The sequence below is a fragment of the Vicia villosa genome, linkage group LG3 (genome assembly GCF_029867415.1).
Source record: "Vicia villosa cultivar HV-30 ecotype Madison, WI linkage group LG3, Vvil1.0, whole genome shotgun sequence".
Taxonomy (NCBI): Eukaryota; Viridiplantae; Streptophyta; class Magnoliopsida; order Fabales; family Fabaceae; genus Vicia; species Vicia villosa.
This window is the reverse complement of record NC_081182.1, coordinates 8,070,101-8,093,462: the sequence shown is the minus strand read 5'-3', so window position 1 is coordinate 8,093,462 and position 23,362 is coordinate 8,070,101. Positions and strand designations below refer to the sequence as shown.

The following is a 23,362-nucleotide window of genomic DNA, read 5'->3' as shown; positions in this document are numbered from 1 at the left end:
ATAATTCACACATAGTCGGACATCATTAGTTGACTGTGTGACATGGTTTACACATAGTTGACCATCATCAGTGCATCCCTAACATGGTTCCTGTAACACCCCTTTTTACCCCATAAAATAATAAGCATATAATCAGAGAATAAGCATGCATATAACTCAAAGGGCGTCACATCGACGTTTTCAAAAAACTGAAAAGCTTTTAAAACCGACAGCATTTATCCACAAAATACAATACACCTGGTCATTTCAAATAATACCTTACATATAATCATAATTCATCCAGAATATGCATTAACAGCGGAAAGTAATACTCATGTGTTTCATATAAATGATACATGTCCCATACCATGATCATAATATTTGGCCTAAAGCCTCTCAACAACAAGTAACCAATTAAACAGGTTCACAAGTTATAACAAAATGCATAAACAAATAGAACATGAGTTCAACGTCTAAGCTATCCAGTGTTACATGACCAGAGCATTGACTCGCTACTTAATTACCAAGCAACTCGGAAGAAACTCCGACTAGATCACACGCCGGCTACTAATCGTCAAACCTGCATGTCGCCAAACGAGGGCAACATTAAAACAGAAGGGTGAGAATACAAACCATTATGAAGAAAGTATAATGAGATACAATGATTCAATCAACAGTTTTAGGAATTCATCACACTTATATAACCATGTAAATGATACTAACCAACATTTATTTCACATGTTACAAGCATACATCAAAACTCAAGGAGTATAATATTAAATTCCAATACTATATTCCCAAATAATACACATAATTATAATTATCACATGATCATATATTTTACCAAGTCATGTGTCCAAACATCACCAAATCCAATTATCACATCTCATGTACACATAACAATCCTATAAATGCGTATATTCAAACATTACATAACCTCAATGTGACTCAATGCAAAATATGTGACACTATGCATGTGGTACCGTAATGTGAACCCAATGTTTCACCGCTTTCCGATTCAATATCTAGAATCCAAGCCACGCTTCCGATCCGGACAAGACCAAAGCCCACCAAACATAAACATATAGTTTACCGCTTCCGATTCACTCTAGAATCTAAGTTTCGCTTTTGTTTCAAAGCAAACCACCTTTGTTTCAAGGCACACCATGATATGAATGTATGTACAATGTTAACAAACATACGCAATTAAGATCATCTCTACCATCTTAATATTTAGCATATCACAATAATCCAACTCGATGAATTATCCACCAATTGTACACCACATTCACAACACATACATATCATCCACATATAAGAGCAATTAATCAATTACGATTCACAAAATCCAATTAACACTAGTAAATCATACTATCTCATGTTAATTCATATTTGCCAAAATATAGGAATATACACTTTCAACACCAAGCAATTACTTATTAGAATTAATACTAACCAACTACTCAAAGAGAATCATTACCGGAACAACATCATTGACATAGCAATATATATTTCTCAACATACATATTCAACCAGTATACAAATTCGGTTCATTTCATAAAATACCGCAATTTACCGATAAACCGAATAATTTATCCAAATCCAAATATATTCAAATTAAATAGATTTATTGAAATTAATTTAATCAACCAATCAATAATCACCCTATTTTAATTTTTATTCACTTATTTTTCTATTCCAAAACCAATATTAAATATAAAATATATTCAAATCTACAATATTTCGGTCGGTTTGTAAATATCACATTTTCAACAAAATAACGTCACCACGTTAGTCTACTAATTAAACTTAGCTACCACGTAAATTTTCATCAAATTCCGGACAACTAATTATACCGCTTAACTCCGCTATTCGGTCAAACGGGATTGTTTGAATTATATATAATTTCTATTCTCTATTTGACGCTACAGTGTTGAAGAAAGACTACATACTACCCATTTATTCATCATGCCGTAGCAAGTGTGGAACATGTATCTACTTTTCTTTCATTTGTTTATCCATGTACCATTTAATATATGACATAAAGAAATAACATGGTACTACTCATCTCTAATTGCTACAATGTGATAATAGTTCCATTTTCAATTCTATACATGCCATTAGTAACCAAGTATGACATTTATTAAACAAGTGTCATTCACTGACAATTCATAAACAATTATAAAAGAAATTAAAAAAAAATGGGGAAAGGGTGAATAGTAAATGGAGATCCCATCTTCAATTCTCTACTCTTTTGAAACCCACGTCTCAAATCACTAAATTCATTTTTTTTTAATCACGCTAATCATGTTTCATTTCTATTATGAAATCTTACTTAATCCATATTATAATTCATCATCATAATGACATATATATACTATATATATATAAACTAATTAATAATTAATAACAAGTCATAGATGAAAGAAAAATATAATGGAAAGATGATGAGACCCACGGCACCAGTGGCACGGTCTTCCCCCTTTTACCAATCAACCCAGCCGTGTCTCTAGTTTACTTAATTTATTTTCAATTCGTTCCATTTTACATTGATGCACACAGTAACGCAAGAATAATAATAAACATCATGACACATTCATACATTCATGGAAGACAACAATTTTCCAAAAAAACAAACTCAACATCAACATAGCATTTTCATGGATTTTAATTAACAAACCCTAACATATTAATCTATCCAAAGACCCAATTATACTAGCCCATAATAATAGGGATTCTCCCCCTTACCTCTTCAATTTCTCCTCCAAACCCTAGTTCCTCTTTGTTCCTCCTTTTTGCTCCTCTTCTCCTCTTTTTCTTCTTTTGAAAAACTCAGCAAATGAAAATATACTCCTCTCTCTCATTCTACCCTTTACTATATTATTCATATTGGGTTTAACCCATATAATTCCTCTTCCTAACTAATTAGGCCCAAATGATAAAATAGAGTAGTCAAATAAATAATTATGCTCCAACAAATAATATTTACTACCCTTAATATTATTTTCCGATTAATCCAATTAAATCCGACTTTATCTCAAATAAATAAAATCCAATAATAATATTATTTCTAATATTATTTCTCTACATATTCCACTTTATTAATTCTTCGATTAACCGAATAAATTCCAACTTCACTTAATAATCCGAACACGTTTCTCAATAACACCGAAGACCCAATCAATTATCAAACTTCGTCCAAATTAAGTAAATAAATCCTTATTTAATTTAATTAGTCAAATAATAAAATTCGGGCTGTTACAGTTCCCATAGAGGCAGACATCATCAGTTGACTCTCTGACATGGTTCACACATAGTTGGCCATCATCATTTGACTATCTTCCTTGGTTCACACATAGTTGAACATCTTCAATGCATCCCTGACATGGTTCCACATAGTTGACCATGATTAAATGATAATCTTTCATGGTTCACACATAGTTGACCATCATTAAATGATAATATTTCATGGTTCACACATAGTTGAACATCTTCATTGCATCCCTGACATGGTTCACACATAGTTGACCATCATCAGCTGACTATCTTCCATGTTTCACACATAGTCGACCATCTTCAATGCATCCCTGACATAGTTCGCACATAGTTTACCATCTTCAATGCATCCTTAACATGGTTCACACATAGTTAACCATCATTAGTTGACTATCTTCCATGGTTCACACATAGTTGAATATCTTCAATGCATCCTTAACATGGTTCACACATAGTTGACCATCTTCAGTTAAAAATATTTTGTGGTTTACACATTGTTAACCATCTTCAATGCATCCCTGACATGATTAACACATAGTTGACCATAATCAGTTGACTATCTTTCATGGTTTACACATAATGGACCATCTTCAATGCATCCTTGACATGGTTCACGCATAGTTGACTATCATCATTATATCTTTCATGGTTCACACATAGTTGACCATCTTCAATACATCTCTGACACGGGCACACATAGTTGACCATCATTAGTTGACTATATTCCATGATTCACACATAATTGACAATCTTCAATGTATCCGTGACATGATTCATACATTGCCGACCATCATCATTTGACTATCTGACAAGATTCACACATAGTTGACCATCATCAGTTGCCTATATGACATGGTTCACACATAGTCGACCATCATCAATTAATTATCGAACATAGTTCACACATAGTTGACCGTCTTCTATGCCTCCTTGACATGGTTCACACATAGTCGACCATCATCAATTGACCATCTTCCATGGTTCACACATAGTCGACCATCTTATATGCATCCATGACATGGTTCACACATAATCGACCATCATCTGTTGACTATCTTCCAAGATTCACACATAGTTGACCATCTTCAATGCATCCATGACATGGTTCACACATAGTCGACCATCATCAGTTGACTATTTGACATGGTTCACACATAGTTGACCATCATCAATTGACTATCTGACATGGCTCACACGTAGTCGACCATCATGAGTTGACTATCTGACATGGTTCACAGATAGTAGATCGTCTTCTATGCATCCTTGACATGGTTCACACATAGTTGACCATCACTAGTTGACTATCTTCCATGATTCACACATAGTTGACCATCTTCAATGCATCCATGACTTCGTTCTTACATAGTCGACCATCATCAATTAACTATTTGACATGGTTCACACATAGTTGATCATCATCAGTTGACTATCTGACATGGTTCACAATTAGTCGACCATCATCAGTTGATTAACTGACATGGTTCACATATAGTCGACCGTCTTCTATGCATCCCTAACATGGTTCACACATAGTCTACCATCATCAGTTGTCTATCTGACATGGCTCATACATAGTCAAACATCTTAAATGCATCTCTGGCATGGTTCACACATAGTTGCCATCATCATTGGATCTCCTCCACGGTTCACACATGGTTAACCATCTTCAATGCATCTCTAACATGGTCTACATATAGTTGATCATCATCTGTTGACTCTCTTCCATGATTCACACATAGTTGACCTTCATCTGTTGACTCTCTTCCACAGTTCACACATATTTGACCATCATGAATAAATCTCTTCCATGGTTCACACATAGATGACCATATCAATGGATCTATTCCATGGTTTACGCATAGTTGACAATCATTAATGAATCTCTTTCATGGTTCGCACATAGTTGACCATTATTTGTTGAAAGTAAGTAACAATTAAAAATTTTGATATTCTAAAAAAATGTTATATTAAAAAATAAATTAGATCATAATTTAAACTACATTATCATTTTTCAAATATATTTTAAAAAATAATTTTGAAATTAAAAAACCATTTTACTTTGAAAGTAAGTAACATTTCAAAATGTTAATATTCTTCAAAATGTTGTATTAAAAAATAAATTAGATCATACTTTAAATCACATAACTATTTTTAAAATATGTTTTAAAAAATAATTTTCATATTAAAAAATGTTTTTAGTGTAAAAGTAAGTAACAATTAAAAAATTTGATATTCGTATTAAAAAAAATTCATAATTTAAATCACTTAATTATTTTTAAAATATATTGTAAAAAATAATTTTGTTATTAAAAAACGTTTTACTTCAAAAATAAGTAACAATGAAATTTTTTGATATTCTTAAAAACCTTGTATTAAAATTATCTAAATTAATTTTTTATTCAGTATTTTCTTTTAATTTATTTTATTAATGTTTTAAAATTATTCAAATAAAAAAAGTTGTTTTAGGGTCTGTTTGGTAAAAATAGCGGTTGACTGATAAGAAAGCTGATAGCTTATAGCTTATGACTGATGACTGATGACTTATAGCTTATAACGGATGGTTGAGACTGATAGCTTATAAGCTAATTGAAGTGTTTGGTAAAATTAGCGGTTCAATTAACTTATAAATGTAAAATGACATAAAAGATATTTAATATATTTATTTTATTTTAAATTAAATTAAATTATACGGGTTAAAAATGGATTTTAATTAAAATAATAAGGATAAAAAAGGAAAAAAAATGATAAGCTATAAGACATAAGCTAAAACGCTGTTTGAAATAGCGTATGGAAAATAAGCTATAAGCTAGTCAAATAAGCTATAAGCTCGTGATGAAAAGACTGTTACCAAACGGGTCTAAATTATCATATGAGCTTATAAGACATAAGACATAAGCTATAAGCTCGAAAACATGGCTTACCAAACCGAGCCTTAAATTTATCAATTTGAAGCATACTCACTCACATTATGCAATTTTTGGGAGTGCACTATTGTGTGTTGGAATATGGTAGAGTGTACCATATCATCATGTTATCCAACGGTTGCCTTTCAATTTGTAAAAAAAAAAAAAAAAAAAAAGTCTCCTACCTGAGAGACCTATGCTACCGGTAGCGGCAGCGCACACTTCTTCTTCTTCTTCTTCTTTCATCATGGTTTAACAGAAAATCACCATGTTCTACCATTTTTTCTTCTGCAAACTCAAATCTCTCTTCCAAATCACCGTTTCTTCAATCACGTGCTAAGCGAGAGAGGAACGGAACGAATCTTGATGATGCTTAATCCAAGGTATGCCATTCCCAAATTCTCTCGCAATCCTATTCTAACTTCTTCTACATTGCTACTCTATCGTTTCTTCAGCCATTTGCAACGCCGAAAAAGTTCTGGCTTTCATAATCTTGATGCTGCTGTTACTCGTTTCAATTGCATGATTCGTGCACTTTCTCCGCCACCCACTTGTGAATTTGACAAGGTTCTAGGAGCTATTGTCAGAATGGGGCATTATCCCATTGCAATTTCGCTTTTTTCGCAGTTTCAATTAAGGGGGATTTCGCCTTCTATTGCTACTTTCACCATCTTGATTAATTGTTTTTGTCATCAAACTCATATGGCTTTTGCTTTTTCGTTATTGGGTACCATTCTTAAGAGTGGCTATCAACCTAACATAGTCACTTTTAATACAATCATTAATGGTTTTTGTATGAATGGGATGATTTTTAAAGCCTTGAACTTTTACCAAGACCTAGTGGCCCAAGGGTATATTTTTGATGAGTTTACTTATGGGATTTTAATCAATGGGTTGAGTAAAAACGGGCAAACTAGAGCTGCGTTACATTTGATACAAGAGATGGAGGGACGGTCGGTTGAACCCAATCTAGTTATGTATAGTGCAGTCATTGATGGACTATGCAAAGATGGACTTGTCACGGATGCGCTTAGCTTGTGTTCTCGGATGGGTGACAGGGGAGTTTTACTTGATGTTGTTACCTACAACTCTTTAATTCGTGGTTGTTGTAGCGTAGGTCGATGGCAAGATGTAAATCAATTACTGATGAGAATGGTGCGGGAAAACGTTGATACGGATGACTTTACATTTAACATATTGATTGATGCGTTATGTAAAGAAGGAAGGATCTTAGAAGCACAGGGTGTGTTTGTTATGATGATGAAAAGAGGCGAGAAACCGGATATTATTACTTACAATGCTATGATGGATGGGTATTGTTTAAGAAAAAGTGTTAACGAGGCTAAAGAACTATTCAATGGAATGGTCAAAAGAGGCTTGGAACCGGATGTTTTGAATTATAATGTCTTGATTAATGGTTATTGCAAGAATGAAATGGTTGATGAAGCGTTGGTTCTCTTTAAAGAGATGTGTCGTAAAAATTTAGTCCCTAGTATTGCTACTTATAATTCACTTATCGATGGCTTATGCAATTTGCACAGAATACCGAACGTGAAGGAACTTCTTGATGAAATGCGGGATAGTGGTCAACCCCCAGATGTAGTCACTTACAATATATTGTTAGACACGCTTTGTAAAACCCGACCTTTTGACGAGGCAATCTCATTATTTTGGAAGATTGTTCAAGGAATTTGGCCTGATTTTTACACAAACTATGTAATTGTTGACAATTTGTGCAAAGGTGAAAAGTTGAAGATTACAGAAGATGCTCTTCAATACCTTTTGATGCACCGTTGTCCTCCAAATGTCCGAACATATACTATCATCATCAATGCTCTTTGTAAAGATGGCTCTTTTGATGAAGCTATACTCTTACTATCAAAAATGGATACCAATGATTGCTCCCCCGATGCTGTAACTTTTGATACAATTATTGGTGCACTGCTCAAGAAAAATGAGACTGATAAGGCAGAGAAACTTCGTCATGAAATGTTGGAGAGAGGTCTAGTAAATATTGAAAAAAGGTCAGATACTTTAGTTCCATTTTATTGATTTACTTACTTTTGGACATCTACTTTAGTTCAATTTTAGATTATGCTTCTATAATCTATTATCTCTCACACACTGTAAATGCTTAGAAAATGTGTATATGTGTGTGTGTTTCCATGTATAACATATACTCTGTCTCGAGTCATTGCTGCTGCCTCTGGTTGAACTTTTCTTTTATAAATTGCCGAGACTATTACTCTTTTTCCTTCATAAGTGCGTAGCTACAATGCCTTTTAAACAAGAAATTGGTTCTCTTATTTTGCTCCTGGATTAACTTTTAGCTCTCAGGACCTTTGTGATCTGAGCTGTTGCGAAATTACTGAATTTTCTTTGGTTTAATCATCTAAGTGGCAACCTTTTTAACGACGAGAAACCCTGGCAGGTTGATATGCGAACAGGGAGGGAATCTGTGACTGCCAAACTTGTCATTCATGTTCTATTTTCACATACAACCAAAGCAAGTCAAGATTTACATGCGTCGGGCAATCCAGACTGCGAAGGCCCAAACGGTTATGCAAGCAGAATATAATTTTTCAATGCCAAATATCAGATTTTCTGTGTTCAATGGTTGATTGGAGACAACAGCTGGAACCAGAGTTACACTATATTTTTCCCTGCAAGTTCTGGCTTTCAATCTGGTAGACCCACCTGCTTTCACTTTTCTCATAACCTCTACTAAATCCTGCATTTTCCCTTTTTTCTAAGCTAGTAAACGCGGCATTTGATTGCTTTCAACTAGATGATGATTCTTGAGCCTTGCATCTCATGATTTTTACATATTTCATTCCAAAAAAATAAAACCTGGGAATTGGATTTATTATTATACATGTGATGTGCTATTTACTTGTAGGTTCACTTCACTCTAACGTCTGAGCAAGTTTCTTGCTTGTGAGCTAAATCCCTGTGACTGATCATTCATACTCTCCGAGAAGTGTACATGGATTTGTTATGATACATGTGATGTGCTATTTACTTGTAGGTTCACTTCACTCTGACGTCTGAGCAAGTTTCTTGCTTGTTAGCTAAATCCCTGTGACTGTGATCATTCATACTCTCCACAGCCAACAAAAATTTCAAATTAAGATCAGACAGTACAAGTCTATCAATTCACAGCAACAGAAGCCTATTAAACCAGTAGTTTCATCAAATAAGGTTGATTCCACAGATTGGATAGCCACTTCCTTGACTAGACGGTTCGGCCTCGGAGCTGGTTTTCTTGCTTTTGGCGTCGTCTCAGAACAAATCAAAACTCGCCTTGAGGTTTCTCAACAAGAGGCTAATACAAGGTCTCTCTCGCCGTTCCAAATTTTATTGCTATAAGATTCTGTTGATGAAGTCTAATGATATCGTTGTATTCGTAGGAATGTCGAGGAGGCAGAAGAGGTGATTCTGCCTAATGGCATAAGGTAAGAAGAAGCTTTGAATGTTATATACAAAATTGTATGCATGCATGTCTCATTTTTGATACGTTACGCGATTTCTACAGGTACTATGAATTGAAGATTGGTGGAGGGGATACACCGAGGCGAGGCGATTTGGTTGTGATTGATATAATGGGAAAAGTCGAAAGCACGGGTGAAGTGTTTGTGAACACATTTGAAGGGGAGAAGAAAGCATTGGCACTAGTAATGGGGTCAAGGGCCATATAGTAAAGGAGTGTGTGAAGGGATAGAATATGTGCTGAAAAGTATGAAGGCAGGAGGAAAGAGGAAGGTGATAGTGCCACCTGAATTAGGATTTAGAGAGAATGGTGCTGATTTAGGCTCTGGTGTGCAGATTTCTCCACTTGCAACACTTGAATATATTGTTCAAGTTGATAAAGTTTCCATTGCACCAGCTTGATGATTTTGAATAAATGTAACTGTTATACTAATTCCTTAAGCAAAAATGCAGGGTGCTTTGGATAATTGGATTTGTCACATGAAAAATGTTCATTATTTATGTTGTCATTTTCTATTGAGTGTGAAAATATACTTGAGGTTACTTGCTTGATACACTTGAAAATTTTGCTATATTTTGTGATATGTACAAAATGTTTATGATGACTTGTGCATGTGAAATTTTAGTTGACATTCAAATGATTTTGGAAAGGAAAGTAGTCAATTTTAGGCATTGAGAAAGAAATATTCAACTTTTGTGGGACAAATTTGAAAATAAGAAATCTCGACCAATTCTGTTGGCAATTAAAACTATTGTCTTGAAAAAATTAAGATGCTATAAAAATAAACATTCAAAATAACATAAAAAATTTCTTGTAAACCATAAAAGCTCATTGAAACTTTTGCAATGAAGAAGCTTCATTGATTGAACTTAAAGAGAACAAAACCCCTATAGTGTCAAGGGATTTTGCGACAGCAGCTACCATAGAAGAAGCGACAGCAGCAGCAACCGGGACATTTTTCCCGTACTTAACTTGTGTTGCTTCTGTATTGGATTGTATCTTCTGTTCAGCAGCTTCCCTTGTATCAAGAGAAAAGCCGATTCTCAAACCTTCTACAGGCTTAGAATGCTCTGTCAGATTGCTAGGACTTGCTTTGGGATGAGTTCTGTATGGAGGCAATGGAGGCAAAAATCGAGGAGGAGCTAGATTATCGCCAACCTTGGCTTCTTTCTGCGTACTTCCGTGTTTATATTCATCTATTTCTTCAGTTGGAGAATCGTTCTCATTTGGATTGGCTTCATTTTGAGAACCTATCTGGTCATGATAAATTTCAGAAAACAAGTTTGGAGGAGCAACAATGCCGCTTTCGAGTAAAACATCATGAAGCTTTAGAGCCAAGTTATGGTTCTCTTTTGCAGCATCAATCATATATTGAGAAACATCTTTGACTTTCATTCTATGTGCTGCAGAGGAACTGATCCCTTCTGTCCAAGAAGGAGATCTTCGTGTGTGTACGGATAATTATTAATAAATCTCCCTCCAAAACCGGCCTATTATAATCATCTTTGAATTTCTTTTCAAAATGCTCAAAAACTGCTCCTTTAACCTCCTTGACCGAACTCAAAACCCTATTGATGTTGCTATAGAGCCTATATGATTGCGTCTCAAGTTCTTCTTCATAACCGCATGAAAAGTACTTACTATTAACATTCTCTCCGTTAATCCATTTAATTCTAACCCTTTGAATGAACATGTTTTCCTTAATTTTAAGATTAAGCCAAAACTTTTTGTTCGCCTTTCGCTTATCTTCCTCCATGTCTTCCACATCCGAGCCCATATCATCATAAGCATTCATCTCCCTAACCCCATCTTCCATCTCCAAATCAATCTTGCCGAAAACGTTGATGTTCCACCATTTAATCCCACCTTTTAGCAACCTCAACTTTTCCTTCAAGACATAATCCCCCCTGCCGTAAACAACTATCTCAGCCCACTCCTTCTCGACGAACTTCAAGAAATCCTTCTTGTGAAACCATTCGTTATTGAATTTAAACGGCTTCGGACCCCAATCTTCCTTGTCCACCACTAACCACACCGGGCAATGATCGGAGATATCCCTTTGGCCAATAAATTTCCCCAATACTCCCCATCTTTCCATGATAATATCTAACACAAGAAAAAGATGGATACGAATTTTAGACTTTCCTTCCCCACTTATCCAACTAAACCTTCTACCTTTACAAGGAATGTCAACCAAACCGATATCCTTAATGAAACCGGAGAACTCGTTCCATTCAGGATTGTTGCCAGAAGCTGTCCTTCCAATTCTCTCCCCTCCAATTTTAACCGCATTAAAATCACCCCTATCACCCACTCGCCATCGTTATACACAGATTTTAAAGCCAACAATTTACTCCATAATAGTCTCTTTAGAGAAACAGAATAAGCAGAATAAACATTAAAGACATAATAAAGATTGTCTTTCCACCTTACTTTAATACCCAAAAATCCAGGACCCATAAAACTACAAATAACCTCCATAGCTCTAACTCTCCACATTATAATAAGGCCACCCGACATACCTTCAGAGTTTGAGATAGAGAAATATCTTCCGACGGCCAAAAACTCCTCGCCAACTGAACCGAACACGACTTGAGTTTCGTTTCCTGTAACATGAAAATATCAACCTTACCCTTACCTATTATATGATTAATTATTCTCCTCTTCAAAAAACTACCACCCCCTCTAATATTAAAAGTTCCCATAATCATAACGAACATCTTTGCACCACCTTCCCTCCTTCCTTTGAAACCCTGCTGGAATTTTCTAACTCCTGAATCTTCTTCTTAAAATCTCTCTTGGACTGAGAAGAAACCACTCCCAGGTCGCCAATTTCTTTCCACAACAAATCCCCCTTCATATCTTAATGACTCCCTCAGTCTATTGTTTCCCTTGATCAAATCTGACTCCCCCGACTGCTCTCCGCGAAGAAACGCGCCTCCACCATCAATCTGCTTCGAGCCCAAAGAATCCAGAAAAATAGAGTCACCAACATAGGGTGGTGGGCCACTCGAGACTTCTAAATTAGAAACAGACTCACAAACTAACCTCCCAACCTTCTTCTTGAGCCTTATTAAAGGTTTTTTAACAGGCCCAGTCAGTTCAGTTTTTTTTTAAACTAGTAACAAACCCGTGCGTTTGCACGGGTTCTGATACGGGACGCGCATTTGTTTCAGATATATATTTTTTAATAAAAAATGTTTGATTACTCGTAAAAAAATAATAATTGAATGTATAATTAATAAAAAATATTTTGATCAGTAACTTCATGTCCCGTTAATAATCAATATTTTGATCAATAATTTCATGTCCCGTCAATAATCAATATTTTGATCAATAACTTCATGTTCTCGTATACAAATATTAGTTTGATCAATAACTTCATGTCCTCGTGTACTTTAAAAAATATTTTGATCAGTAACTTCAAGTCCCGTTAATAATCAATATTTTGATCCGTAAGTAACTTCAAGTCCCGTTAATAATCAATATTTTGATCAATAACTTCATGTCCCGTTAATAATCAATATTTTGATCAATAATCTCATGTTCCCTTGAACAAAAGTTTTAGTAAAACATAATCTTATTTTTACATCACATTTTATAAACTAAAACTAACTTAAAAAAGATTACAAATTGTAAAGTTATCTACGTTTTAAGTTCATTCACAAAATTATTGGCCTTAAAATCACTTACTACCAAATTCATTAAATGACTATTATGATAGTGAATCATAAAAAATTTAAAAACAATCATTAATTGTAGAAGGTAAAGTAAATCGTTTTAAGTATTAAAACCAATCTTTTAATTATCCCCCATAAATTGTAGAAGGTAAAGTAAAAGAAGTATTTAAGTATGGGTTTAGATAAAGTTGTATAGGGAAGGTAAATGAAATGTATAATATCTTTTTTATATAATTTCCTTAAACTCGTGACTACGTCAGAGTATTGGTATAGTAGTTTCATTTAAACTCATAGATACCCGTGTATTCGCACGGGGTACTTATGTATTGCGCGTATTTGCTTCCAAATCTAATAAAAATGAAAAGAAAGAAAAATAAAATAGCTTAACCAAAATAATTTATTATTTAAAAAAATACATATTTTTTACTTATAAATAATATATTATAATTTTAAAATAAAAAAACTTAACTATATGATAGATATTATAAATTAATAAAATATAGATTATAAACTAATAACTATGATAAAAAGTAGAGACAAATGATTTTTATTTTTAAATCATGAATTTCCTTATATATTATTTTCTTTTTAAAAGCAATAATTTTAGAAACTATTTATTAAAAAAAATCATAAAATCATAACTTTAAATTGTTCAGAAAATGTACACGTCTTTGAAAATAGCAGACGTACACTGTGTTGAGTAGACATCTTTGATTTGAAAATGTAAAATTGAAAAGTGGTTAAGAAAAGTGATTGAGTACAAGTTAAAATATATTGAGTGTTTTAGATCAATAATAAATTTTATCCCGTATATAAATATTATTTTTATTTATGTGAGATGAAAATTGAAGGTTGATCAGTGAGTTGAAAATTAGGCGTACTTTTAAATCAGACATGCAAAAAGATATTTGGTAGCAATATCAAGTTTATCAAGTTTTAACTAAATTCAAATCGTTATTTTAACTAAATTTTCACAATATCAAATTTAAAAAAAAAAAATACAGAGAGTACGTTCAAAGTAATGATTTATTACTTTTGTTACTTTTATCAATTCAATGTTATAGGGACTCACAGCTAATAGTAACATCCATTCACTATTTTTTTTACTGTGTATTCACATTGTACAATATAATACTACCTCCGGTCCCATTTATAAGAAAAGATTCCCTTTTTAGATACATTGAATAAATAATGTATTTGGACAATATGTTGTCTAAATACATTATTTATTCAATGTATCTAAAAATGGAATCTTTTCTTATAAATGGGACCAGAGAGAGTATCAATGATCAACATAATTTACATAGAGACTCACAAAAATCTAAGATATCACATGCCATATATTTTTCTCGTTTCACACAATTTATTCTATTAACTTATTTAACACTCGTCTCCCTACAATTTGACACACTTTTCAATAAACCATAATTTATTTGTCACTTTGAATTATTCCCTTTTCAATTTCACACACTTTTACATTAACAATTATTTAATTATTATTATTATTATAATAATAAATTATCATTGAATATGTTTTGATATGTAATAATGTTTTTAAATTGTAAATGAGACCAATTTCATTGCTACAAATAATTATATCACTATTAAGAATCAACTAATATCGTTGAACCATTTTATATATATCGTATAATTCTCTAGACTATCATAAATAATTATAACACTCTTAATTATTGGTTAAATACAACAATACTACAATTATAAAATATTAAATTTTAGAGTTTAATACAATAATAAATTTTATAAATAACACTCTTAATTATTAATTATAAATAACACTTTTAATTTAAGATAAGATAGAAAAAAATTGGCCGTAAACAAATAAAGTGTGATAAGTTTTTCGTTTTTTTTTAAATATAATTTTAATTAAGTAATTGACTTATTTTATTATAATGTAAAAATTGAGTTATTTGGACTCAGTTAACATTATTTTAATTTGATCCAAATATATTAAGCTGCTAGTATTCATATTCTCAATCACAATACAATTAATATCTCAATCACAATTTTCATCTCAGTAATCCTTGTTATGTTTGCAATTCTTACACCCCTCACTTTTCACAATTTGCACCACAATGTTGTATCTGCTTTGAACATAAAAGCTGCTGCAACTGCTATAGATTTTCTTACATAAAATTTCTATAAGTGATAAGGCATAGACATAAGAAATTAATGTGTTTGTCTATGCTACATCATGTGACAAGATAGAGAGAGAAATTTGAAGTATTTGTTGCCACTATAATATTTATTTTGTGTAAAAAAATCTACAACCTCTAATAACTAAAGAATTATTTATGTATAATGTAATATTATATTTGTTAAAATTAAAAAAGCTTGCGTTAAGAATGAAATCCATAATAAAAAGTCAATTACCAAGCTTATGTTATCACCACAACAACACTGCACATGAGTTAATAAAAAATAGCAAAACATTTATTTTAAAATTTATTTTGTAAATTATATTTAAAACAAAATTATGATTTTATATTTTTTTTTGTATAATCATTAAAAACGATAGCAATACAATTTATTAAAAACAAAATTGAAGATTTTATCATAGAAACATTTAAAAAAAATGTTCATATATCAACTTGGAAATCTCATCAACATTTATTTTTTATATAGTTGTTTTTCTAAATTAGTAATAAAATATTTGGTTTTTTTTTTCTAAATTTTTAGATCTAAACAATATAATAAAAAGTATAAAATTTAAATGTTTAAAAAAATAATTTTTGGGTTGTTTTGTAAAAAAAGAGTTGCATAGACAAAGATATAGAATAATTTAGGTCTATTAAAGCTATGTTTTAAAAATAAAAATTTTTTGAAGATTTTATCATAGAAACATTTTTTAAAAGATATTCATATATCAATTTTGAGATCTCATCATTTATTTTTTTATATAGTTGTCTTTTCTAAATTAGCAATAAAATATTTGATTTTTGTTCTAATATTTTAGATCTAAACAGTATAATAATAAAATATAAAATTTTAAATGTTTAAAAAAATAATTGTTGGGTTGTTTTGTAAAAACGGAGTTGCATAGACAAAGATATGCGATTTGTAAGGATGGTTGAAAAGTGGGTTTGGTGTGTAAGTTGAAGAAAAATAGAATTTTTTTGAAAAGTGGTAGGTTAAAAAACTCAGAATTGAAAAGTGGTGACAACATGTTGAATTTGGAGACCTAGAGCCCCTGAAATGGAAGAAGATTCACATAAATTGATTTTCTAGATCTGGATCTATTTTTCCTGCTTTGTAGATCTGGATCTATTTTCTCTTCTTTGTAGATCTGATTAGTCAAAGATGAAGAACAAAAAAGCAATACATAATGAATGAAGATGGGAAAAAAAATTAAAATAGAACAAAAATTAAAGTTGATAAACAAAGAAACTGAAAATACCTGAAGATAATAGAAACGGGAAATCTCTTAAACAATGAAATTGAACCTAAAAATCAATCGAAATTAAAGTTGTTAAACAAATACTATAAAGAAACAGTGAAAAAATGGAAGAAGATACTACAAGAATGAGATGAAAGAAAGAGAGAAGGAGATGAAAGAGTGAGAAGAAAGAAAGTCTGAGTTGAATGGAAGCTTGTGCATTGAGAGTTGTTACTTATCAGTATCAAAATAATATAATAAAGAATAGGAAAACCAAAAAGATAGATTTTATTAAGTGAAAAGCAAATACTTGTCTTTCCAAGAAGCTTGTTTCAAAAAGATGGCTTAGCATGCAGAAGAATCATGATTAGATGAGTGTAGAAAATAATAAAATAAAATAAAAACAAAACCAAATAGTGGTAGATGGTGAAGGTGTCCACGTGGCACAGTTTAGAAGCAAAGGGGCATATATGTATTTTCCAGAACATCTTTTTTTCTTATATTGTAGATTTGACTCTCTTAAAATTTCTCTTTCCGTCCACGTGTCCACTCTTAACCGGTTCCAGGATAGGCGTAAAAGAGGGAAAAGAACAACTCACATTGGTCACCGAGCAAATGGCCAAAAGAGACCTTTCATCAAGAAATCCTCCTTCCTTATCGTATTGACAGAAAGTGTTAGTACTTTTCCTGAGACTTTCAATATCCTTTGCGTTTTCCACATCATTATCAAAAAAAGAGAAACCTATTTGAACCTCCTTCAATGATAGAGTATCAAAAAACCTGCAAGAACTTTTCCTGCAATCCTTTTCAGATCCCCTTTCCTTCTCCTTTCCATTATCCATTCTCCTCCCTCAGGATCATCGGGCGCAGAATTACTACTTTGGCAATACTCTTCTCCATCCTGACTATCAAACCGGTTAGACCAATCTTCATCAGAACTGGAAAACTCAACTTCTTTCACTTTAGCGACATCCCTATCCTTCCCTAAACGAAGCGGCCCATAAGTATCTTCTTTAAACACCAAGTTAAACTCCTCCTCGTCGATTACCACCTTTCCCGCTTCCTTCAAATAAAACGAAGATGAAACTCTACCCATGATTCTCGCGATGTCCATACACGACCTATTACCAGTATTTTCATCAATACAGATAAAAGAGCCTATGTTATTAGCCAAACTCACAAAAAACTCTGAACACCATAGACTCGTATCCACATCACTATGCCCACATCCACGTCGGAGTTCTTCCACGGACTTATCTCCTTAAACCATTATCTCCACCATGTTAAATCTTCTCCGATCAGATCCCGAATAAAACTCTCTTCCGTCTCTTCTAACAAACACAAGTTGGCCCCAGGCCCCTTGAGGAGTAACTTTAACTGAAAAGAAGCCTTCTACCTCAAAGCTAGTCTGAATATTGTACGACGAATTTGGAATCAAAACCACGCCTACAAAAGCCTTTGCCAACATGTTTCTATCTTCTTCCTTCGAAACAAAATTCAATGTTGGATAAACCTCAGAATAAATCTCCATTCTCCCCTTAGAAACAACGTCCGCGTATGGGGACCCACGACAAAACTCAAATTTGTTCCCATACTGAACACCCTCCTTCTGAAATTTGTGAGGACATCTACTCCCAGAGATTAAGAGATTAAGTGTGTAAATATAAGTAGATGACACTTTATATTTATTAAAAAAAAAAAAAACAATGACACTTTATATATTGTGTGCAATGTGCATGACTCACATTTTATTCTTAGGCTTAAGAAAATGAGTGATTGGAAACTACTTATATTCGATTCTTAAAATATTCCAATGAATTTCAAAGTAAATAATCACTAATTAACTTTCCATCACACAAATTTGACACTTGATTTTTAACAAACAAAAACATATATATTTTTTATATTTTGATGTCATAATTTATTTACCTTAAAACCGATTTAAACTGTGCTGCCGCAAACATCCCTAATTATTCAAACGGAAGTGAGTCAAGTACTAGCACACAACACAACACAATGATTTTATTCAAATATCAAACCATGATCTACATTTTTAAATTTCAAAAACCATATTGAAAATGAAAACAGACAAGCTCACTTTAAAATAGCAAAATGCAAATTAACTCGAAATAAATAGTTTTGTTCATATGATACATGACCCTTCAAGCATGCTGGGCTATTTTCAAATGTAGTTGATTCTTGTTAGCACCCACAACTTTGTCCACTTGCACTCCTTGTTTCAAGAACAGGAATGTTGGCATAGCTTTAATTTCACACTCCTGAGTAACAGTCTGAAAAAATCAATGTAATTATTAGTTGCAGGATTCTTAGTTTAAAACAATACTGTATTAGTTTTAGTAGATATTGATTACCTGCAATTCATCCACATCAACCTTAAGGAAGGTGACATTTAGAAACTCTTTAGCATACTCTTCAAAAATTGGGCTCATTAAACCGCATGGGCCACACCAAGTAGCAGTAAAATCTACAACGATCTGTCAATGTGATGATTTTCGTTTAGTATTTTAAACTTAAGAATCACAGACACCTTCAACACGAACCGACACAACAATATATTTAAAAAATAAATAAATTAAATCTAATCATAAATATCGATAGTGTGTCAGATGTGCTATTTATCTTTGAACTAAGTGATAAAAAAGAACAAAACTAACCAATTTCGTAGAGGTATTTCCCTTCTGGGTATGTTTCTTCCAGTCCTCTACGCTGTGAACACCGATCACCTGTCCTTCTTCTGCCATTTTTCTATTTCTTTGTCGAAAATTATGCCTTTGACTTCAAATATTTTTTTGCTTTGATTTGCTATGATCTTAAATACATGCTCTATACTTGTTATATACCGTAAGATTTCCAATTAAAAATTGATGAAAATACGTTACATGCGTTGTCACATTACCATTGACTATCACTGCTTCATCATCACCCGCACGTCAAGGGTGAACATAAATTCACGACTCCAATGTTTATTATATTTTAATATTATATGTTAATACAATATCCGGTTCTGCCTTAGGTGGCAAATCCTAAAAAATTAAAAAAACACGAATTTCATCTTTACCCTTTAAAGATTCCTTTACTTTTTATTAAATGTTCATCAAAATTAAATATTTGAAAGTGTTTGAATGTAAATTAAATAAATTAAATATTTAACTATTAATTAAATAAATTTTAGATAATTTTTCATTTTCAAAATATTTTAAGAGAAATAAAGTATGACATAAAAAGCAATTATGTAATAAATATATAACATGACAAAATAATATATAAAAAATATTATACAATCAAATATTAATGGAAATATTAATGTAATAATTATATGTTATAGAAACTTATTTAACACAAGCAAAAAAGCTCAGGTGGTTAATTTTTTATAGTGTTTAAATTAGGGGTGGCAAAACAGGTCGTGGTCCGTCGGGTCGACCTGTCAAAAAATGGCAGGTTTGGTTGACATTTTAGGTCTGCCGTCTGCCATAGTCCGCCCCGCCATAGCTCGCCCCGTCAAAGTCTGTCGCCCGCCAAAACCCGCTGCTCCGTCAAAATCCGCTATTTTTTAAGTTAATTCTTCTAATTCTAATTCTTGATAGTTTTATTTTATATATTTATTTGTGAATATATGCAATATTTTTAAGTAAAATTTGTTAAAAAAATGCTTTATAAAAAATTATTCTAAAAACTATGTGAAAAATCTAATTAAAATGTAAAAAAATATATTAAAAATATGAAAAAATAATAAATAAATAAATAGACGGGCAAGCCCGCCGACCGCCACCTTGATGGGGCGGGCTAGGTTTTTATGTCCATTTTAATTTGCGGGCTTTCCCGCCCCGCTCTTTTTTTGGCGGGCATATGACGGGGCGAGTCGCCCGCTTTGCCACCCCTAGTTTAAATGTGTACCTAGGTTCTAATCTTCTTTGAGTGAAATATTGTTTGGGTGAATTGATTATAACTCTAATATTATTGAATTTTTTAGTTAGTGACTTTTAATTTCTTATGGGTGTCATGTTGAAATACCCATCCACTCTCTTTTTTAATTTTTGTAGTTTTTTTCCTTGGTAATAAATTCTTTAACCTTGGATCTTATCTCTTGGAGCTTTTTCATAAAGGTCTCTTTCTCCTTCAGTAGAGTCTCGATTATCTTCAGTCTTTTGGTCAAATCCCTTTTGAAGCTGGAAAGCTTTATCATCACCTCAATCTCAAACTTAGCCTGCTTCTCCCTGTCAACACGCTCCATATGAAAAATCTTTAGAAAATGGGTCTCCCAGGAAATATTTAGGAATGTAGGGCGAGCACCTATAAACTTGATGGCATCAAAAGCATTATCACTCCACAAGGAGGACTCGGATGGAGAGACCCTCTTTGAATACGATGTGGAGGTGTTTTTCCCCTCTACAACAATCATTTTGGTCGCCTTACCCTTAGAGGAGGAGTCAACCTCCCGCCTCTAGATCTTTAGGGAAAAGATTCAGTAAGCGCGTCGCCCTCAAGCTGTAGTTTAAACCCTTTGTTTAGCAGGCCCTTAAGGCGCTTTCAAGGGTTATCCGAGCTTGAGCGACGAGCTTTCTGTTTGGCCAAACACTCTTTCGTGTCGTCCAAGGTAATCTTAGACATCTTCTTTGTAACAAAAGCAAGAAGAAATAATCAGCATGGGTTATGTAAACATCAACATTGAACAATGTCATTAAAACTTACTTATATATTTGTACAAGGATCCGTTATTCCTTTAGTAACCTGATGATCCTCGTGGAACTATTTGTCGAGGCGAGGGGAAGTCTATAGGGAAAAACTCGCCCTTGTAGTAATTGAGGAAGAACTGTCATCTCCCCTCATCCTCGCAAATTTTTCCTTCCAACCTTTGATTGATTGGATTGGGGTTTGAATAAGGCTCTCCCAAGAAAACTGGATACGGTTACCCAGCCCTAGCCAACATATGGGTGTGATTTGGGAGGGGACATGGAGCACCGTAAGTAAAAGTAAAAGGCTCCATAAGTTGAGGGATCTACCAGATTATCATCCTCATCTAAATCCCTAAAAATCACCATAAGAAAAAGGGGGAAAAAGTATCGAACTTGAACCTGTGTAGGGTATAGGCTTGATCTTGTGGAGATGCAAAAGTTGTTGAAGGAAGAAGAAACGTTTTGAAAACTTTAGCAAGAAAGTGTGTAAAAAAGTGAAAAAGTTAGGGTTTCATCCCCTTAAATAGGAGAGGAAAGTTAGGGGTAATCAAAGGTCCCATAAGTTTTCAATTAGACATGAAAGATTATGCATATTTTGACACTTGCAATAGAAATAAGGTTAATTGGGAGTCCCAAGGTTAAGTCATCATTGATGATATTAAATGCCTCGAACGCTTATCCTTTCAACAGACATTTTGGGATTTTCCAGTTAACATATGACTCACAGTTTGGAGATGTGGAGATGTGTTAATATTCTCCCACTTATGGGAAGCCCGAGGGACTCAACTAGTGTCTCGCCTGAGGGACTTAACTAGTGTCTTGCTCGATGGACTGAACTAGTGTCTCGCTTGAGGGACTTAACTAGTATCTCTCCTAAAGGACTCAACTAGTGTCTCATTTAAGGGATTCCACTAACACTTTATATAAAGAGTTTAACTTAAGATTTCATCACTTACGACTCCACTATAATGTATAAATAGGAAGAATAAACTGAATTACTTCGTCCTTTCGCAAACCCTTGTGCTTGAGGGGATGTGTATCAGTATATTTTTGTGAAGGTCGTAGGAGGTGACGTGGTGGGTTCTCGATCGAGACACTAGTTGTCTATAAATACCTCAACATTACAATTAAGAATAGGAAGAACCTAACTTTAACACGCATATAAAGCTTCTCACCCCCACGTGGGCTAACTCTCAACCTCATAACAAACCTTAAAATCTTTGACAGGAGAGTCATTGTTGTAGTGGAAGAAAGGGAAGATGAAGAAGAAAGAGAAGGACCTGCAAATTAGAATGATGAATATGCAAGGGTTAAGTTTGCAGAGGACGAATTTGGTGAGAGTGTAAATTGTGTTTAGATAATTTTACTAACATACAAAGATGAAGGGCGACACAATAATCTAATTAAAACACAATGTTCTAACAAGAACAAGGTGTGTAATATGATCGTGGATAGAGGGAACACGAAGAATCTGGTGTTGCAAAAATTGGTATATTATTTAAAGTTGTCCATGAAACCCCATGAGAAGCCATACACCCTCGTTTGGGTAAGAAAGGGCTTCCAAGTTCGAGTAATATCAGACTGGAGAATTCTTATCTCCATTAGAAAACATTATAGAGAAGAGGCACTTTGTGATGTTCTTGATATGAATGTTTGTCATATTTTATTTGGTAGGCATTGGTAGTTTGAAAATGATGTCACTTATCGAGGATGGGATAATGTGATGATGCGTACATATGGTACACATAAAATTGTTATGGCTCATATTTTTCACTTTAATAAGAATCAAAGAGAAAAGAGGTGTAGTTTCTTGGTAATGAAGCCAAGTGAAAAGGAGCTTGATGAGGCTTTTAAAGAAATTGGATTTTTCTGTCCTGTGGTGAATAAAGGGATGATGAGTGTTGCAAAAGAGGAAACAAAAATCTATAAGAAGTGCTAGGATCCTA

General features: G+C 33.1%; 3 protein-coding genes and 1 pseudogene across 5 annotated transcripts; 2 read left to right on the top strand and 2 right to left on the bottom strand.

Annotated features, from left to right (window-relative positions):
• Nucleotides 1-6,371: 6,371 nt before the first annotated feature.
• On the top strand, nt 6,372-9,371 carry LOC131660207 (pentatricopeptide repeat-containing protein At3g22470, mitochondrial-like). 3 transcript variants are annotated; one of them, XR_009300762.1, is made up of 3 exons: nt 6,372-8,182; nt 8,590-8,845; nt 9,187-9,371. XR_009300762.1 is itself a non-coding variant. In XM_058929388.1 (2 exons), the coding sequence occupies exons 1-2, from the start codon at nt 6,525-6,527 to the stop codon at nt 8,618-8,620; spliced, it is 1,689 nt and encodes a 562-aa protein (XP_058785371.1). In that variant the 5' UTR covers nt 6,372-6,524; the 3' UTR covers nt 8,621-9,371. The 3 variants fall into 3 exon arrangements, 1 of the variants encoding a protein (XP_058785371.1); XR_009300763.1 differs by having other exon boundaries at nt 9,058-9,371; XM_058929388.1 differs by having other exon boundaries at nt 8,590-9,371.
• On the top strand, nt 9,168-10,190 carry LOC131657495 (peptidyl-prolyl cis-trans isomerase FKBP17-2, chloroplastic-like; annotated as a pseudogene).
• Nucleotides 10,191-11,044: 854 nt separating this feature from the next.
• LOC131657494 (uncharacterized) lies at nt 11,045-11,746 on the bottom strand. Its single transcript, XM_058926885.1, has one exon. It carries the CDS (start codon nt 11,744-11,746, stop codon nt 11,045-11,047), a length of 702 nt encoding a protein of 233 aa, XP_058782868.1.
• Nucleotides 11,747-18,302: 6,556 nt separating this feature from the next.
• On the bottom strand, nt 18,303-19,557 carry LOC131654846 (thioredoxin H-type-like). The gene is made up of 3 exons (XM_058924775.1): nt 19,398-19,557; nt 19,095-19,217; nt 18,303-19,013 (listed from the first exon to the last, which is right to left on the bottom strand). The coding sequence occupies exons 1-3, from the start codon at nt 19,482-19,484 to the stop codon at nt 18,885-18,887; spliced, it is 339 nt and encodes a 112-aa protein (XP_058780758.1). The 5' UTR covers nt 19,485-19,557; the 3' UTR covers nt 18,303-18,884.
• Nucleotides 19,558-23,362: the final 3,805 nt, after the last annotated feature.